The following is a 19,836-nucleotide window of genomic DNA, read 5'->3' on the forward strand; positions in this document are numbered from 1 at the left end:
GCTGTACCTAGCTTTCTGACATTGCTTGGAGTGCTAATCAAGTCAATAAATAAAAGTGTTGGGGCAGGAATCAGTGGTGACGAGGCTAGAATAATAATAATATAATATGCCTCTAATAATATGCCTCCATCATCTGTCTTGGTTTAGGATACTAATTCTGTATTCATGTATCACATGTGGCTTTCTCCAGTTTAGAGCCTGCAAAAAACCAGGGTCATGAACAGTGTGTATAGTCTGTAAGTGGATATAAGTCAAAATAAATATGAACGGAGTGCAGCCAGTGTTTGTGACCCTGACACCTTCTATATGTGTCCATCGTACTTCCATTTGTAGTGGATGTTGCACTCAAGCTTTTTAAGCTTTTTAAGGTAAACAGTGTTATATTAAGGAAACATTCTTCCCCTTAATAGGGAACAATATGTACCATATGTCACCACAAATTATCATGCCTTGTGGTAATGCTGCCTTTAGAAATTCCACAGAATCTGCACATTGTTGAAGTTACCGATTCATAATGCTCTGAATTGGTGTCACCAAGACGAAAACATGCTTCTCAGATATGCATCCCTGCCGTGTGGGATTGTAAAACATTGTAACATTCTTGAATGGCTCCCACACTGCTGGGCATGTTTGCGAAGACCACTGTGCTCATCTGCCAAAAATAAAAGCTATGTTAAACAAGTCAGACCACACAAACCACAGCTCTGTGGGTGATACGATGTGCATACCAAGCTCCCACACAAGGGACATTTCTCACTCATTCCAGTGAAAGGACCAGCTCTAGACAGAAATATCCCCTGAAAGATGCATATTCCTCAGAAGTGAATGGTAAAGACCTTCTAGCAACAGGCACTCTCTATTGGTACCCCCATAGAGACAGGGGACTGCTGCATCAGGGTAACAGTGCTGTTAAATTAAAGAACTGGACTTTATGACACGAGTTTGTAGCTTATTTCTTTTTTGAAAGAACAGCCATTGTAAGTAAGGCAAGAGGGCACGTATTTTCCCAAGGAGCACATGGTTTAAATTTCAACAGCTAAAGAAAGAGAAAGAAAGGAGAGGCAAAAACAACTGATATCTCTTAAATGGTTTTGATTTCTCTAAAATGGGAATTCCTCTAGGCTCAATTAGAAACGTAGTATTAATTCTGTCTTGCTGATAGAAAAAACAAGGGAAAATGTTTGTATGTCTTGTAGATACACTCTAAATATGGACACATTCTATTTTTTACTTCCTTGTTAAAAACAGGAAAAAGATTTTAGTGCCCTGAGTCAAAACCATTGTGTAAGATGCATGGTTAATTTAGCTGGAAATATACTTTGCATTAGCAGAACTACAGCTGGATCTGCAACCCAGCTAAATTGAAATGACTAGATTTAAACTGGAATTCTCAGCAGGCTGACTTCATAGTAAGTTCCACTGAAATCAGGAGGTGAACATGGGAATGCAATGCACCTAGAATAAATTTGCTGAGTAAGGCTATTCCAACTGAGTAGGTTCTCCCTACTGTACAGATATATTTCCATACCAACAAATGATGTCTATTTGGATGCACATCCAGATGCATATCTGTATAAAGATGTAAATCTCCTTGTCCCTGAACTTTCTGAACATGTCTCGATTTAGCTGCCAGTACACATCTTCATGTGGATGCATTAAGTTGTTACTCGCAATTTAAGATGGATTTAAAGCAATATCTTCAGCACCATGCTGCCCATTTTTTACTCTTGCCTACAATTTGGATTCAACCCATGCTGAAAATAATCATGGGAAAAGGTTAATTACTCTGAAATTTGTATTTGTGCAGCCTGGCATTCTACATTTCAGTACATATCAGTCTATAACACAAATGTGGCAATAATTTCACTGTTCTTTCAAACTGTGAATTAAACACATTTCTTTTAGATCAGCAGAACTTTATGCACATGTTTTCCTCATGGGGATCCTTATAAAAGAAACTCCTCATAATGACACAACATAATTTCAAAAGCAACCCCACCAAGTGAATCAAAGTTCTGCATGTGGTGAATGCCAATATGTTCTCTATTTATTACAATCCCACAGCAGAGCTCTTCCTTTTCTTCTTTGAAGCTTATATTTTACAGATACTACAAAGAGATCCTCAGGTTTACAAAAAAAGTTTTCTTTTACATCTGGGTTGTTGTCCTTAATACCATAATGGACTCAAAGTAAATATTCTAAAAAGATGTATTGTTATAATCCTATAATTCTGAACATCATATCTGGCTATATTACATAATGATGTGCCTTACATAAAAGGATTTTTTATCCTCCAAGTTAGATTAATAAATTGCCCAAGTATAAACATTGGCTTCTAATGGCTTTGGTTCTATGCTGCTGACATACACGAAATAATACCGGTTACACGGCAATGCCGAGTTCTGTATGAAAAGAGATTCTGGCAACCTATCAGCAATTTTGAAATTAATAATTTCAAAAATGTTTTGGCATTTGCACCTTTGCTTACATTTGCTCTGCTTACTATTGCCTTCAGCCCACCTGTTACCAGAACACAGCCTCTGAGAGCTTCTTTAAATTGAATTTGAATACCCTGAATGTAGAACCTTAAAGGTCAAAACTAGACTCAGAAACTAACTAGTTCCCAGTTCTAGTATTTCAGAGCACATGTAGTTGATTTCTTCCTCTTCAAACTAAAGGCAATCCTTTGAAGTATAGGTCTTGAATTGAAACTCAGCAGATTAAGGAACAGTGTGGAACTCTAAATGGCCTTCTGCCAAAGTTGAGGGAGAAGATTCTGCCCATGTACAGGGTTCAATCCAAACTGGAAGCTTCCCTCTCTGTCCCTCCCTTTCAGTAAAGCTTCTGACACCACACTCAGGATGGCTCTTGTGGTTTGAAGGCAAGGCAGCAGGCATGGCGAAGTCCCTCCAACTGAGCAGCTCATTGCTGCCAACGCCTCCTTGCTAGGTCAGGAATTGCATCTCGCAAATGTTGCCCCTTCCCCTCCTGAAACTCTTCTGTCCCTTCCAAAGCAGGCTGATTCTCAAACTCTGCCTGAGAACCTTCACTAGGTAATCTTGAAACTTCAAAGTCCTCTCCTCCATTTCCTTCTCAGAATCTGACCGCAAATCTATCTGAACAGTCTGCAGTGAGCGAGAGATGGGCCCAATCTCTACAGTTCCCTTCTGTATCAAATAAAGTTTCCAAGCAGACCAATATGGAAGTATAAATCATGAAATGTTTGAGTGTTACAAGTTTCATTCCACATATTTATATCAGAATAACTTGCATTAATGACCATGATTACATTGCATCACCTGCTTGCTTCCATACTGGTTGTGGAGAAAGGGCCTTTCTCTCCTGCTCTCTGTTCTCTGCTCTGGTGATCCCCATTCCACAAGCCTGCTCATTCTCCTGAATAAAATTTTGGCATGACTGTATGTGAAATTAAAGGCAGATAAATTGTCATTCATAACAAGCATTCATGTTATTACCTTTGGCAGCAGGGCTTATCTTTTCCACAAGGGTTGATAGGATCAACAAATTAAATGTGTTATACCCTTGTTAGTGATATTTAGCCATGTCTGTAACTATATTGCCAAGACAGATGTGTGCATGGCAGTAACTGTATGTAGGAGAGCTCTCAAATCATACATTTTTGCTGGGATACAGGGGTACCTTATACTGTGTGCCACCATGGTAGCTTGAAAGCTGTTCACCAATAGTCTGTTGGAATTCTGTCACTACAGATGGCCAAGAGGTAGCATTGCTGCCACCAGTTCAGAATGGATCAGGTAGTGCAAGGCTTCTGTAAGATGCTAACTATGGCTTGGTCTCACAAACTGAGGAACAATGTTTTTAACGCAGGTTGAGTTTACTGATTTCCCATCTTTGCCTCCTGGCTTAATTTTCTTCTTCATTTTTCCCTACCTCCAAAGTTCCAAACTTAACAATAGATAGGTAATGCCATTGTGCTTAAGAACTGTCCAATATGGAATAGTCCTGATAGATCTCCACATGCCTGGATCTCCATTTGAAGAACACATACATAAATTGTAGTCACTGCATGGAACCTTTCCTATGTACTCACTAACAGCAACATTCTGAGAGATTACTGAATCTCTGAATACCAGCCTTTGAGTATGTAGTCAAAATAGCGCCATCCACAGGGGAAACAAGTGTCAGCATGCTTGGGAGAACCCAAAGATGTGCAGAAGTATGAAAAATATTAAAAAATTAGGGAAAGTTGGGGAATTAAATATCCATTGTGCTTTCCTACTACTGCTATGGTGAGGGTCTGTCCTGTGTTCTCACTGTGTTGGCTCTGTCTGGCTTTTACAATCATGTGTTTGGGAGATGATTCTGATGATCACCTGGGGAGGGATGAAGGATAGCTATGGGTCAAACAAACTATGACACTGTGGACTGACATGCCAGATAAGAAGAGGCATTCACCATCCTATGGCTATTCTTTCTTCTAATCTTTCTTTCATCCATAAGAACCAGAGTGAATTACTAGCCTTCTGTCGTTCTTACATGCCAGATTGGTTGATAATAAGTTTTTCTTCATGTATTACTTAATTATGATTGACCTGGTAATTTATTACTAGCCCTGGATTGGAGTGTTGGTAAGAATTAATCTTTCTGAGATATTTCCTCCTGAGTACTAAGTTCAGCACCAGAATAAATTAGATATTCAGAAAGGGGCAGTTGCTGTGATGCAGTTAATCTCTGTCTCTCTTGCTCTCTCTCAATCTCTCCATTTGAGTGCCAGTGTAAAGTTTTTGTGGGTATGACTTTCAGGAGAGATCAGGGATTCGGGGTGAGCTCAATGGTTTCCCTGCCTGAGTTGATGGAGCTAGTCTCAGATTTGATGAGACTAATCTGGGCAAGTTCCAGTATCCATGCTGAAGTTCAGGACTTCATGACCACCATTGGGCTGTCACAACATGTAACAACACATGTAGCCATTCATACTCTGGCTTTGGATTTCTCTACTGGTCACAAAATGGTCAAGGATCTTGCAACTGTTTCCTTGCCATGATTTGACCAGGAGCTATTAAGAATCAGGCTTGCAGTAACTGTTCCTCTATGCAGGGGTGGGAATTAGGATGGTCTGCCGCCTAGAAGCTAGAGATCTGTGGGGGAGGTAAGTATCTGCTAAGTGTCTGTTGAGTGGAAGTCCAAAAACCACAAGGTTATTAGATAAGGGAACTGAGCATTCTGGGAGAGTGTATGGCTAGCCGATTTTGTTGCAAGTCCTGCTGGTACAGAACTATTTCTCAGTTACTTTTCTTCATGCCATAATATCTATATACAAGTAGTAAGTTGCTTTCATGCAATATAACTTGTATTTCCTGCACAAGCCCTTAGGCTTCATTAATCTTTTTTTCCTCCCAGTGGGATACACTTTTTTAATAAATCAAATTATAGTGTAGGTCTGTAGTTTACAACTTGTACAAAAATAATCAGAATGAATACTGAAATAATCAAATTACTTGGTTTATCCTAACCCACAAAAACATTCTTAATTTAATGCATTGCAAAGAACTGCAACTAATCCTTCAAGTGCTACCAGATTTTCACTTGTACAGGATATGAAAAAGGAGCGATTTTTTAGTCCTGCAAGATTAAACAATCATTGGGGTTTAAAGGCTTAATCTGTTGCTGTTTGTACTGGAATAGCTCACAGGTCTCCAGCTCTGAGTGCAATTGGATGCAGCATTAGAGTCATTTAGGGGGGCGGGCAGGGAGAATTCTCCCAAGTAGAAGTGATCTATCCTTTGAAATGTGTTGTGGCGTGAAGCTGTAAAGCTGTCCTGCTGCCTGTATTTCTTTCTTCAGTGTCTGGCAGGATACCACTGCTGGAGGGAGGGCAGAGAAGGGGGAGCTGTTCTGTACATGAATTCAGGCTATTGTTTCAGACACACGTCTGCTTTAAAGTAGTATCACAAAGCAGACCGTTACTTATTCAGATGCAGAAGCTCCTTCCGTCACACAAGAAAGCCCATTCAAGTCACATGCCAGAGGTCTCTGCAGAATGGGCCGCTGCAGCTGCTTCAAATCTGCTGTCTAACATTAGAAGCAGTTGGACAAACCTGACAGCAGTCAGCCTCCCAGGCTCTGCAGAAGACAGGGAAAAGATCTGGGATCCAAGCACGATGCTTGCTGAGGAGCTATGGCTTGAAAATGAGAAAACCTGTGCTGTGGTTCACAAATCTAAGCGTGGAAGGAAACGTCAGGAGCTGCTGGCCGTGGCACTGGGGGTTAAGATGGGAGTCAAGGGGGCACTCTTGTGGCAACCTCTGAAACTCTTTGCCTATTCACAGATCACCTCTTTGGTCAGGAGAGCAGCATTAACACAAAATGACAACCATTTCAACTATGAAAAAGCACATAATTTTAAGGTAAGAAACCTGTGGACTCCTTTGTATTGTGTTAGTTGTGTTTTGCTAACATCATCAGATCATTGCACGTGCATCTGTGGCTTAATCTTTCTTATGTATTTATTGGTTTTGTACTATACCAAGAGCCATTGATTGTATAAATTGTTGTGATAGAAAAGAGAGAGTGAGAGAGAGAATCTCATTGCTCGATAAACTCACTTGGATCTTGACGAAATAAAGACATAGGCTGCATTCCCTTCTGATGACACACTCATCTCATTGAAAGCAGTATGATAGCAATCTTAAACCGATGTACATATAACTCACTGAAAGCAATAGGTCCTTTTTCTTAGTAAAATTGGTGAACACTGGGCTAAGGATAGCAGACTTATGCTTTCAAATTAAGTTCTTCATGATCCATATGTTGTTCCTCTGAATTTAACAACATGTACATTCTAAAATAGATAAACAATATATTAGCCTGATTCTTAATTCATTTTGTGAAGGAGGTTCTTCATGTTAAATACAAAAGACATGAAGCTGTGACTCACAAACACACACAAATACAGAGTGGTGTGATGGCATTGTTTAATATCTTTTGTTGAGCTCCATGTGCCAAGGAAGCACTCTTGGAGTTTGACTGAACTGCCTCTTGTAGAAAGCCTTTGCCCTCACTTATCAAATGCCGAATGTACAAGCAGAAACAAGTTTCTACAGTATGAACAATGTCTAGAAGGAGCTTTCCCATGCACTCCAGAACAGTCTTTGGGATAATATGTGTGCATAGACGAGAAGATGTGTGACTCACTTTCAGAAACTTGGCTTCCAGGCATCTTGTTCTCTGTCTCTTGCGGGAACTGCTGCATTGTTCCAGACTGAGGCATCCTCTAGCAATTGCAGTTAAAATTATCCAAATTCTTACTTAATGATTAGCAGGAACGGATGGACACTTATTTTGCAAAGAGGTTATGCTTGGATTTACCAGTATCTAGAAGCAAGCATTTATTGCTAACAGCCACCAGGGTAATTCACTAAAGAGAAATAAAAATCTATCACAATGTAGGAGAAGGGTTGCAATCACATCCTACCTCTAGGAGACACAGATGGCAGCTACCACGGAATATACTAATACACAAATGTACTGGCTTCACAGGTCATATCTTGTCAGAAAGAGAAGTATTTTGGTGTATGTCAGTTCATTAGCTCTGAATGTAAAAGGATTTCAATTATTTGCCATTACTTTGCAAATACTTATCTATTTGTATTATTTATTTATATTGCTTTGGCTTGATTGTATTGGATTCATGTTAGAATGTAAAAGGGCTGTTACTGGCCTATATTAAAATGTTTACAAATAAATACAAAACTTTCCCCCAGTATCTCCCTGATACCCTTCATCATAAAAGCCAGTATTTTTCCAACTAGAGAAGTGGACTCCTGTCCCATTTGAAACATCCTTAATGCTTGCAGATTTCCCCATAATCATCATTTTACATGAAAAATGGTTTCACTTTAGCCAGCACTGTATTTTCTCATGACTTAGGGCATATTTTCCACATTGACCTATACATTCTTTCTTTCCTCTTCAAAATTCCCCTTGTTTGGTGTTTGATTTAAAACTGGATGTGTGCCCAGAACCTAGTATTTGTTCACTCTAGCATTCTGCATACCCGCTTGCTTCCTGTTTGAAAGAACTGTAATTTAATGGGTAAATCATATGATTCTTTTTCCAAACTTTAAATACCTGACTTGAAAACGGGATTAAAAAAGAAAAAAGTTCAGTGAGGGTTTTAAGTAGTACTTTGAAAATGTAAAATGACCAAGAAAGTATATAAAATAGCTATTTACCATGCTAAAACATAGACTGATATCACAGGCTTATGCTAAAATGTTGTTTCTGGTTTTTGTTTAAGAAATGGAAAATGCTTCCCTAAAGTATATTTTTAATTGGTTTATTTATTCAGTAATTTATAGCCTACCTTTTTACAATGAGGGTAGTCAAGAGAGCTCACAGTTTTTGCAATAAAGGGATGCAACCGTAATAACAATAAACAATTTATATAGAAAACAACAATAAACAATTTAAATAGAAAACAACAGCAGTTAAATGTCTATAACAGATGGAATATTTAATTAAAAGTGTGCTGAAATAAAACCATCAACAGACAGGTACAGTTTAAGGAAGCTGTTCCACAATCTAGATACCACAAATGAGACATGTGCTTTCTCATCAAGAGAAGGATCTCTATAACAGAAGTATTTAGTATATTTGTATGAAAGGCGACAGTTCTGAAGATACCCTAGCTCCAAGCCATTTAGGACTTCAAACATCAATGTCAAGGCCTTGAATTGAGACCAGAAACAAATTGGTAATGATTATAGTCAGTAAAGGATCAGAATATTATGTTCTGATCATCTGGCTGCAGACAAAACCCTGGTGGCTTCATTCTAGCCCAATTAAAAATGCTGAACTGTATTCCTGTACACATGGGAATATGCAAATAGGTCCCACAATATGGCATTCCTTCCCAAGTACAACAGGATTACATGCATAGAACCATTTTTAAAATGCTACATATCTACCTCTTAGCTCTTTAGAAAGAGTAAAGGATTCAGCATTCCTTCTCTTCTGTTACTGCTTAATAGGAGAAATAATTGCTGTTCTGAAGCTTCATGTATTTAGCCTGGGTACTCCATCCTTATAGGCACCTACAATGATAGACCCTAAACTCATGTGTGTATACAGTTTCAATTAATAAATTAAAATTATCACTTCATGAAACTAGGAATCTGGGATAAATATATGCTGAAAGACTAGATTATTTTATCTGTAATTGCCCCCAGCTCTACGAATACTGATGAAAATAACACATTACTTAAGAAGCATCTCAGCCACTTGTTATGGAGCACGTTAAAAATAGTTGTGCTATAGAACTGAATTCATATGGAGGAGGCAGTTCATGACATTGAATTCTTCAGAATGTTTGGCATGTGCATTTGTCAAGGAATGCACAATACAAATCATTTTCTTGCAACCTAAACCAACTGGGATAATGTGACTACAAAGGTCACATTTCCTGGAATAACAAAATATCAGATCAGATCATGGCTGTGGTTAAAAATAAGAAATTGGTCCATTAAGTAAGTTTAGTACTAGGCACCTGCACTGAGGCCCTCTGATGTTTTATATCACAAACGCCTGCAAAACTTTCATTTGATTCTGTTGAATGAACAGTAGTTCTAAAAGATTACTAAAGTTCATTTGGATGAATTGATATATTAATTCATCTTTAAAAGGAATGTTCAATGGTAATGTCCACATAACTTTAGGTATGATTAACTATTGCAGAAATCAAGGTCTTCTGCTAGCAGTTTTTACCATTAGAGGCCCAAGATAGTTGTGACAAGGACAATTTGCTAAACGTTAGACCAAAAAGACTGTCTACTCCTACTGTACACTAAGCTTGTAGCTCAGGAGAAATCAGGAAGTGTAGGCCATATTACTTCTGTATTTGACACTAGAACCCAACAGAAGAGCCTTTTGCACCCTAGGTCCTGGCTTGGTCTATTGAGTTTTCATAGAGATAATTACTCGAGAACTCAGGATCAGTGACCCTGTTATTGAAAGTATCCAGCATGTTGTTAATGACACTGTTTTATACTTAGCTTCACCTGAATCTTCCTTATCATCAGCAAAAGAAGTAATACATAACTACGGCAAAATATTTGACTTCACAGTATTTCAATACAAATTGTAGCTTATTTTATTATTATTTCATTTCTACACCACCCCATAGCTAAGTTTTCTGGACAATTCACAACAATGAGTAAAAATAAAACAATTATATACAACACAAACATCATTTTAAAAAGCAACAACATGAATTAAAATAGCTAAAACATGCAGTAAGTTGACCCTGTAAAATGAAAATTACCTGTGATGGGTAATGCCCTCAAGCCTCTGGGTAACTAAGTAAATCTTTAAAGGCTTCACCTGGTGCTGAAAAGATCACAAGGTTGGTATTAGAATCATAGAATAATAGAGTTGGAAGGAGCCATGAAGGCCGTTGGGTCCAACCCCCTGCTGTTGAAGGACACCAAGTTACACCGTCCCACCCACATTGTAGTCCCAAGACATGTAAGGCTTGATGCAGCTTCTGAACTTTCATCAGAGACAATCCAGTGAGCAGTTCGTTGCAGTAATCTAACCTGGAAATTATCAGAACATTACTGAAAGCAGTATATCCCTGTCCAGATGGAAGCATCGCTGGACCATCAGCCAAAGCTGGTATTAGACAGTCCAAGCTACTAAGGCAATCTTAGGCTCAAAGTGGCAAGGATGGGTCAAGAAGCACCCTTTATCCAGAAAAAGGAACTGCCAACAGTATCTCAGTCTTGCCTGGACTGAGTTTAGGTTTGTTAGCCCTTACCCCGTCCACTGTTGGAGCCAGTCACTGGTTTAGCACGTTCATAGCCACACCTGCTGAAAATGAATACATCTGCATGTCATCAGCATACTGACAGCAGCATACTCCAAAACTCTAGATGACCCTGCTTAGCTGCATCATGTGAATGTTAAATTGAATGGGGGACAGAAAAGACCCCTACATGAAGGAACTCAGTGTTGAAGAATGAAAAGAAATGAACAATACTCAGCCCAAGTGCCACCTTCTGGAAACAGCCTCCCAGGTAGGAGTGGAACCACTGCAGCACAGTAACCCCCACTCCCAACTTGGAGAGCTGGCCCAGAAGGATACCATTTTCAGTGGTATTGAAAGCCACCCAGAGATCCAGCAGTATCGACAGGGTCATATTTCCCCGTCTCTCTCCTGGCATAGCTCATCATACCAAAATGACCAAGGCTGTTTCCATGCCAAAACCAGACCTGTACCCTGACTGAAATGGATCCAGATAGTCAGTCTCATCCAAGAGTGCCTGGAGTTGAATGGCAACCACCCTCTCGAGAACCTTGCCTGGGAAAGCAGTGTTTGCTACCGACCTATAGTTAGTGAGGTGTTTCAGGTCAAGGAATGATTTCTTCAGAAACATTGCAGCAGCACCTTTTTAAGGCAGCATGGGACCAGTCCCTCTTGCAAAGAGGCATTCATCTCATCCCTGGCCCATCTCATTGTTCCTTATTGGCTTTTATAAGCTGGGAGGGGCAAGGATCCAGTACAGAGGTGGATGCATGAAGCCAATCGAGCACCTTGCCTACATCCTCATGCTGAACCAACTTGAGCTGATTCCTATCAGTCTTTCTGCACAATGACACCTACAGTCCCAATTGCTTTTCAAAATTAGATTTTAGAGGGTCATCCCAACATCTAATATAGATGCCATATTCTGCTGCTGCTAGGCATAAGTGACCATGTTGTGGTAGATAAATGCCATTGGACCAATTATATTTTCAAATTCTGCTAAACTGTAACTCTGTGAGAACAAGTCATAGGTGCCATAGGAATAGTAAAATGCTCCAAATCACAGAGGATTGTTCAGTATATTGAAACTATGCAATCAAACAGATGATCAAATATCTTAAACATCCTTCTGAATTATTATGTATAGGAGAAGTAGTGTGAGTATCAACTTCTTTCTCTAGCAATAATAATAGCATCCCATTTGAGGCATCCAGCTTGAGGATTTGGGACAAGCAGCACACATGTCTGTCTCTTTCCCTGGTATCCACTTTCATAAGTCAAGATTATTTCCATACAAGGAAAGCTCCTGACTCATTTATGGTGTGGAAATAAGCTAATCTTACCAGGTTCTATGATATTGTAAACAAAGCTGGGATTATGTCTAAACTGAATAGGAGGACAAAGAGGAAGTTTTGTATTTCAGTATTTGCACTTATAGCCCTTGGTCCTTTTCTATAGCCTCCGGAAAAAGGAGTGTATTTTCTTGCCAATTAACCATTTTCAGCACTTTTAACAAATGCAGCATGGCCCCCTATTTTGGTGATGTATAACCTTTTTTGGTTCTTTTTATTATTTGTAATTGATTATTTATATCCCACCTTTCTTCCTGCCAGAGTACAAGGTGGTTTACATAATCCTTATCCTCTTGATTTTATCCTCACAACCACAACCTTAGACTAAGTGTCAGTGAATGTCCCAAAAGCACCCAGTGAGTCTCATGGCTGAATGGGGACTAGAACCCAGATCTTCTGAGTTCCGATCCAGCACTCTAACCACAATGCCACACTTGTTCTCTTTGCATTTTTCTGCGTCAAGCTGTTAATCTGCTGCATTTCATTGCAGGATTGCGATCCAAACAGTACACAGGCAGTTTCATAACCTCTAGGCAACACTGGTATGGCAGAATGACACAAATACAGAAGTGGAAACAGGCTTTTTTTTATCATTTTGTCATCACAAATGAAAGTCCATTTTTTCCTGCTCTAAATAAAACAGCCAAAAAATAATGTTTATAAATGGAAATGAAACCTGCAAATAACCATGAGTAGGTAATGAGAAGAGCACAATAAATGCCTGGTATACAAAAAGCCCCTATTATGGGGCAAATGATCCATTATATATCAAAATATGGGATAGAGTACTACAGATTGATGTAAACAAGAGATACTGGGCATTATTTGGATTTCTAAACCTCTAAACCATTATGTTCTTAAATGTCAGGGTGCCTCCTTTTAAATTTGTATCAAGGTTGATCTTCATTTATGAGCAAGCAATTAATGAATATTCCTGGAAAATATGTGGCAAAGCAAGTTTATACTTTCAATGTTGGTACGGATGTCACATGGATATTGTATGAATGTACTTACATTTAAGAAACTTACAAGGTATTTATTTGATCCTACGATTGTCATTAGGGGTTTGCTTTAGATTCAGCCAAATTCAAATCCTCAACTAGTTTGGACTGATGCAGACAAATTCATTGCCATCTGAAAAGAGGCAAGGCTCCACCAAAATGGACTAAAAGATACAGGATCTGGTGGAAATCAGAATGACATTGTTTCTCTTAAAAATACATGCATTTCTTCCCAAGCTATTCATATAGGCATAATGCCAGGGTAGGTGGAAAGTGTTGGTTTGTGACTTGTATAATTTTATTTGTACTTTCCAGTCAAAGTGCTTTCAGGAATGGATGCTGAAGAGAGTCATTGTGGTGTAGCGGTTAGAATATTGGACTGGGAGATCCAGGGTTTTGTTCACACTCAGCCATGAAACTCACTGGGGGACTTTGGGCCAGTCACTGACTATCAGCCCAGCCTACCTTTCAGAGTTGTTCTGAGAGTGAAATGGAAATGAGAATCACGTGAGCTGCCTCAGGATCCTTGCAGGAAAAAAGACGGACTAGAAATTTAATAAATAAATAAATAAATAAATAAAACAGCATAGAACTGACCTAGTTTTCAGTGTGCTGTATTAGTTCTTTCTTTCAAAAGAAAGAACATCAAAGGAGGTTGGTTGAAGCATGCAGGACTACGGAGGGTGCAGTATTTGAGAAATGCTTGGAAAGTGCTTAGCTGTTCATGTCTTGTAACTGGTGTTCTTGTGCCTCTGAATGCTTCACATCCATCTACCCTGTCCTATTCTGAATTAATCAGAATAGCTATTTGTTGATTTCCAAGGAAACACAATGGGAAGCATGAAGATTAGAATCTTCAAGTCAAGGTTCAGAGTATGAATTAATCAAGCTGTTTTCCATATCACTGAATCATGGTTCCGATGAAATCTTGTGACTGGTGCACACACAGTTGGTTTGGACTGCAACACAATACCACAAGCTTATTATACAGGATGCTTGACTATACTTCTTTAGGTAATAGCAAAGTTCCAAATTTCAAGAAAAATAATTGAGTGAAAAGACAAAATACCATTCAGATTCTCTTCAGTGTTTGACAAAAGATCTAGATACAGTGCCTGTGCTTGTGTGTGTGTTGTCATGCTGCTGGTGGTGGTGATGCTGCAGTCTTTTACACAAATGTCTAATCAAATATTTATTTACCTTTCATTGTTCCTGATTATTCCCATTTCTTTCACTGATACTTATTTGTTAATTATATATCTTGTGGTTGTGTTACTATTACAAGGACAGTGTGTGTGTGTGTGTGTGTGTAAATAAAATGGAGGTAGGAGGGAATATGAATCTGTGGCAGACATCATTATCATCTCAATTTATTAGTTGCTCTGTAACCTAAGTATTCAGGGTGACTAATTATAAATCATAGATCAAAAAGAATTTAAAGAACTTAAAATCCTAAACCCTTCTGGCTTACCACATCTAGGGCATACAAAGACATTTTTAAAAATCTTCCCTTGGAGTGGCAGGATAGGTATATGTAGAGCTGGTATAGTTTTGGGATCCTTTGTGGATTTGGGAAGGAAACATGAGCAGTGGGGTCATGCAGATCTTCCTGGTCCATTCCTGGCATATCCCCAATCTACTCTGTTTTATCTCTCAGTACTGGGAGATAAATAAAATCAAATAAGATAAAAATAACATCACTGGGACATCTGCTTTCCATAGGTGTAGCAGGACTTTAACTGGCATAAGCACCATCTTTCTGGTGTGTCTATGTTCTCTCAATTAGCCAAGTATGAGATTGCACCTGAAATTTTTCAAAAATGGAGTCTGTTTAAAAAAAATACAAAAATGTATTTGCTGATAGATTTATCATTGTTTCTTGCCTAAAATGGCTGTATGAATCAGGCTTTATTCAACAAATCTAAATCTAGTACCATTTGCAGTTGAGAGGAAAAAGAAAAGTTGAATTACAAGACTTGTCTGAAATGCTACAAATAGCTTGGATACTTCTGTGGTTTAAAATGGCATTGGAAGTGAGCCTGTTTTCCAAAGCAACGTCTTATGTGTGGTAAATAGACCTTTTGTCTAACTACAACCCCCAAAAGGGAGTTTGACTGTTCTTGAGTGTAGATCAACCTATTTTTATGACTGTTACTGATATTTTTGATGGGTATAACTTCACCATTTCAGATAACATATGGAATGTTAACATCAATTCAAACTCCTTATGTACTCCTAATACAATTACACAGATCCATTTCTTTAATCCCTATCCAAAACTTTATCTACTATATTTAAAATATTGTCAGAGTAGCTCCTAAACTTTTGGCTTAGGAGCTACTCTGACTATAGTCAGCAATGATATTAAATGAATGTAACTATGGCGACATTTGAGCTATAATGTTTTCACTGCATGAATGAGCCTTGGGTCTGCTCCCTGCCACCTGCACCTAACCTCCTCTACCATAACTATGAGGAAAGTAAGCTTTCACTTCTATTTTCAACTAACCATAGTTTAATATCAGGTCTAAATCCTACACTCTTGTTAATCTCAACTATGGTTTAGGGAAAGAGGTGACCTTCATAAACCATGTTTTGAACTTGGCTTGTTTCAGTAAAGCCCTAATTAAGACTAACTACATTATGTGCTGGTTTTGGCATAACAATCAACTATGGTTAACTCAAAATAGACGCAATAGCTTCAAATCTCACCAGACTGCCAGAGCAGAACAGGGAAGAAAGAGCACATAAGCCTTCTGCATGAAACATGAGACTATAGTCTTAGATTACATTTGAGCTAGACCTGTAAGTTTATAGATTTTCATAGTCTATAAGAATTGGGTCTACAGCTCAAATTATTACGCATCAATCGAATAATAATTAGACCTCCATCTTAATTCAAGGGCAATAATCGGTGATAGTTGCTTAAACAATCTGTAGCAAAAATTTACTGCTTATATATGATGCCATAAACTGCACCAAGCAACCCAGAAATGTCTGTGAAATAGCTTAAGAATGTCATTATAAAAACTGTAATTTAGAGTGTATTAAATTGACTTCTACACTAATCTGGCTACTATTTGATGCTATGCTAAGCATTCAAAGAACCTAAAGACTGAGAATCAAGCACACATGTCCATCATTCAGTAAATCAAGCATTAAATCTTTACTTGTAGGTGCAAAGCAGTCATCAAGGATTGAACATCATTATAGATCTTATATCCTAACTTTATGGACTTTGTGAATTACAGGCATTTCACAGAACCATCAGCAAATCATCAAGTGATAAGTCAAGAAGCAATGAGACCTCAAGTGATACACAATGCCACACAAATTAGCCCTATTAGCAGTCTTCTTCAATCTAGTGTTCTCCAGACATTTTGGACTTCAACTCCTACCAGACATGACCAGTGTAGCCAATAGTTAGGATTGTAGTCCAAACATCTGGAAGGCAGTAGGTGTTTGAGAAACATTGCATTATAGCTTTGCACAAGTAAATAGACCCATATCTTGTAAAATGCATATTGGATAGTAAAACTGATCAGTACTCTTAGTGACACATTACATTTGAAATATAGTTTCATGGTCTAATCAAGCAATGTCTCCGATATGTTCTGATATGTAAGCTAGTCCTTTTCATGTATAGGAATACCATTCATGATGATGGAGAGAGCCATTGTGTTTATTAAGGAAACCACTTGAAGATACATTCATATAAAGCCATTGTGGGTGAAAGGAGTTACTGTGTATGAAGTGCTGGTTGGCTATTTAATCTGTGCACCTGATAAACTTTTGAATCCCTTGGTGTAAAACAAGCCATAAACTTTATTAGAAAAATAATTCAAAGTAACCCATGAAATTAAACTATCATACTTAATACAGCTATTTCCAAATTAATATTTACTACTTGAATGATTAATACCTGGGTCAAAACAGTTAAAAGTTTATTTATAAAAATTGTATTAACAAGAATATTTAGGAGTCATTGGTAATTCAAATAATATTTAAAAAAAAGAAACTAAGAGAAGATACTGAAGTCTGAGCGAAAAAGATTCCCTTAGTTCCCAAGCCTTTCCAGCATGGTGGTTAATTACGCATATTTTGTACTTTCTATTTAGATGCAATCATTTATCTAGTATGAACCATGTTCTCAAGGTTATGCCTATATTTTCCATCATTCTGTTGGAACAGTGGTCAGGTGGACATTAGACTCCTAATTCTGTTACATACAGAATACATACAGTTTCAGTTATCATTACTACACACTGGCATCTTTAGAAATCCACTAAGGGGCAAGGCAGTGCAAGTTGAAACAGGAAAAAGGCCTGAAGCTACAAGCTCCCTCTAAAAGTTAGTTTAATCTATGTCTGTAAATGCAAAATTGTTGACTATTTTAACAACCAAGTTAATGCGATTTTGTGTCATGCTAATTATAGTAAACTGTAAAGGATTTAATTTTGCACATCATACCCATGTTCTAAATCTCCAAAGATGTCTGTTTTATTCATTAATGTATAATTTAAGACTAGTATTTTCTACAAAATAGACACTTCATCTGTCTCATTGTGCTGTTCATTATCACTGCTTACATTTGCTGCAAAATTGTGCTGTGTTTTTTCCTGAATAGGGAACTGTTCGCATTTTGTGGTCTGCAGCAAACAAGTTTACTTATTGAACTTGGAGAGGAAAATGAGACAAAAATAGCTTATTTGTGTCTGTAGTTGATTCAGACATGCAAAAATTGGTATTTGTCCCACCATTGCCTGGAATGTCTATACAAACCTCTTGTTTTATTCCCTTTGAGTCAAAAGTTACAATGATGCTCTTGCTTATTGATTGTAATGCTTAGTGTTGTTAATTGTATAAAGATTTATGCAACAATCACATAAATGTGTCTTATTATGACTAATAAAACTATGTCAAATTTACTGAGGTGGGCAAATTGTGCTCTCCCAGAAGCTGTTCTAGTGCAACTCCTGTGTTCCCCTGTGCTGTTCAAAGCTAATGAGAATAACCTGCCCACCCTTGCAGTAGTAAAATGTTGTCCTGAAGTATCACAGAAAAGTAAAACCCAAAAACAAGTACTTAGATAAAAATGAGATAATCCAAAATGGTGCAAAGCAATATTTATTAAACAACCCCAAAGCATTTTGTGCCTTAGTTCTTCCTCTTAATAAAAAATGGGCATTTTTTGGGCATGCAAACTCAACAGAGAGTGTTCTTCTTAGAATTAATATGCTCAGAAAACTGGTCTGCCTTTGCACAGAATTTATGTTCCTGAGATGGGTCTATAGTTCAAAATGTGCTCACATCTTTTAAAAAAATATTTTGCATCATTTTGAAATTTGTCCTGATAGTGTCCTCAAAAGTGCAGGCAACTCTCTTGACATCACTGGATGGAAATTGAGCATCAAGAACAGGTACAGTAATGTTAGGAAGCCTGAGGATATTAATCAGTTTTTTGTTTTCATACGTGATAAAGGGTTCCCAGTTTTCAGAATCTTACCCCTTTGTTTTGTCTTTAATGTAGTTTATCAAAAGGTTCTGTACAATTCAATGAATTATTTGTTTCCTTTAATACAAGTCTTTGCAGTCCAATCTACAGCCTGGTACCACAATCTGAAATGCACAGTGCTGCCATCCAGAGTCTTTTGTACAGAAGCATCCATTTCTTTTCTATGAGAAAGAAGTCTTTGGCACACATCAAGTGAAAACGAAGTGAATGCCTGCACATTAGCCTCATAGAAAAGATGAGATGCCTCTGTCCAAATGAGGAAGCTCAGATGCTGTGAATCACTGCCATTACGTATAGTTAAAGCTTGATTACATCATACATTTGAAGGTCAGTAGTCTAGATTTACACATCAGAATGAACTGGCAGAGGCCAGATGTAGTGGAACTGATTCTAACTATTCAAACTATAGGTGGGAGAAGTACATTTTGAATGCTGCGCTGAGAATCACTATGAAAAATTAGAACATCAGGTTGAAGCCTGAGCCTAGAAGGATGGTGCAGTTAAGGATGGATGTTGGGGCCAGAAGTCCAGAGCCCCAAATTACCATCCAGAAAATAACAAGAAATAAGGGTATTGATTGATTGATTTATATCCTGGCCTTTTCCTACAAAGGGCTCAAGGCAGCTTACATCATTCTCCTCCACCATCTTATCCCCACAACAACAACCCTGTGAGGTAGGCTGGGCTGAGAGTCTGTGACTGGCCCAAAGTCACCCAGTTGGCTCCATGGCTGAGCGGGGACTCAAACCCAGATCGTCTGAGTCCCAGTCCCATGCTCTTAACCACTACGCCACACTGGCTCACACTGGGTATCAATACAGCAAGTGCAAACTCTATTATATTCTTTCTGTCATAAAGGATTGAAGTTAAAAATCCAAAACTGCACATGTTGAAAGAATTCTTTTCAAAAGGATGAACAATTTTTTCAGTACTGTTTTTGTTCTAACATTTAAAGGATATAGAAGCCATTGCAAAGAAAAGAATAATGCTGCTAGGGATGGGAGTGAGGAAGAATTGTTACTTCTGTGCTTAACAACTGAAGCAATATACCTGACTGTCTGACACTTATCCCACCAGTTTACCAAGGCTTGTGTTTTTGAGCTTATTATGGGATTAAGATTGGCTTTTTATTCATGTTTTTTTCCCTGGTGTTTTTCTTTCTTTGCATTTTTATGCATTCCA

At 38.1% G+C, this 19,836-nt stretch overlaps 1 protein-coding gene across 3 annotated transcripts in view; it reads left to right on the top strand.

The window, feature by feature from the left end:
* CHN2 (chimerin 2) overlaps nt 1-19,836 on the top strand; it is a 163,200-nt gene that overhangs the window by 108,594 nt on the left and 34,770 nt on the right. For 2 of the 3 annotated variants that reach the window (XR_006416665.1, XM_044450765.1), the window contains exon 7: nt 6,312-6,389. The exons of the other annotated variant lie outside the window; for it this stretch is intronic. Coding sequence is in view for 1 of the 2 variants with exons in the window: in XM_044450765.1 (XP_044306700.1) it covers nt 6,312-6,389 (78 nt within the window). In the remaining variant the exon portion in view is untranslated. The remainder of the gene's footprint in view (nt 1-6,311; nt 6,390-19,836) is intronic. 3 annotated transcript variants of the gene reach the window in all.

This window comes from Varanus komodoensis, unplaced genomic scaffold, assembly GCF_004798865.1.
Source record: "Varanus komodoensis strain SLA01 unplaced genomic scaffold, ASM479886v1 scaffold68, whole genome shotgun sequence".
NCBI lineage: Eukaryota > Metazoa > Chordata > Lepidosauria > Squamata > Varanidae > Varanus > Varanus komodoensis.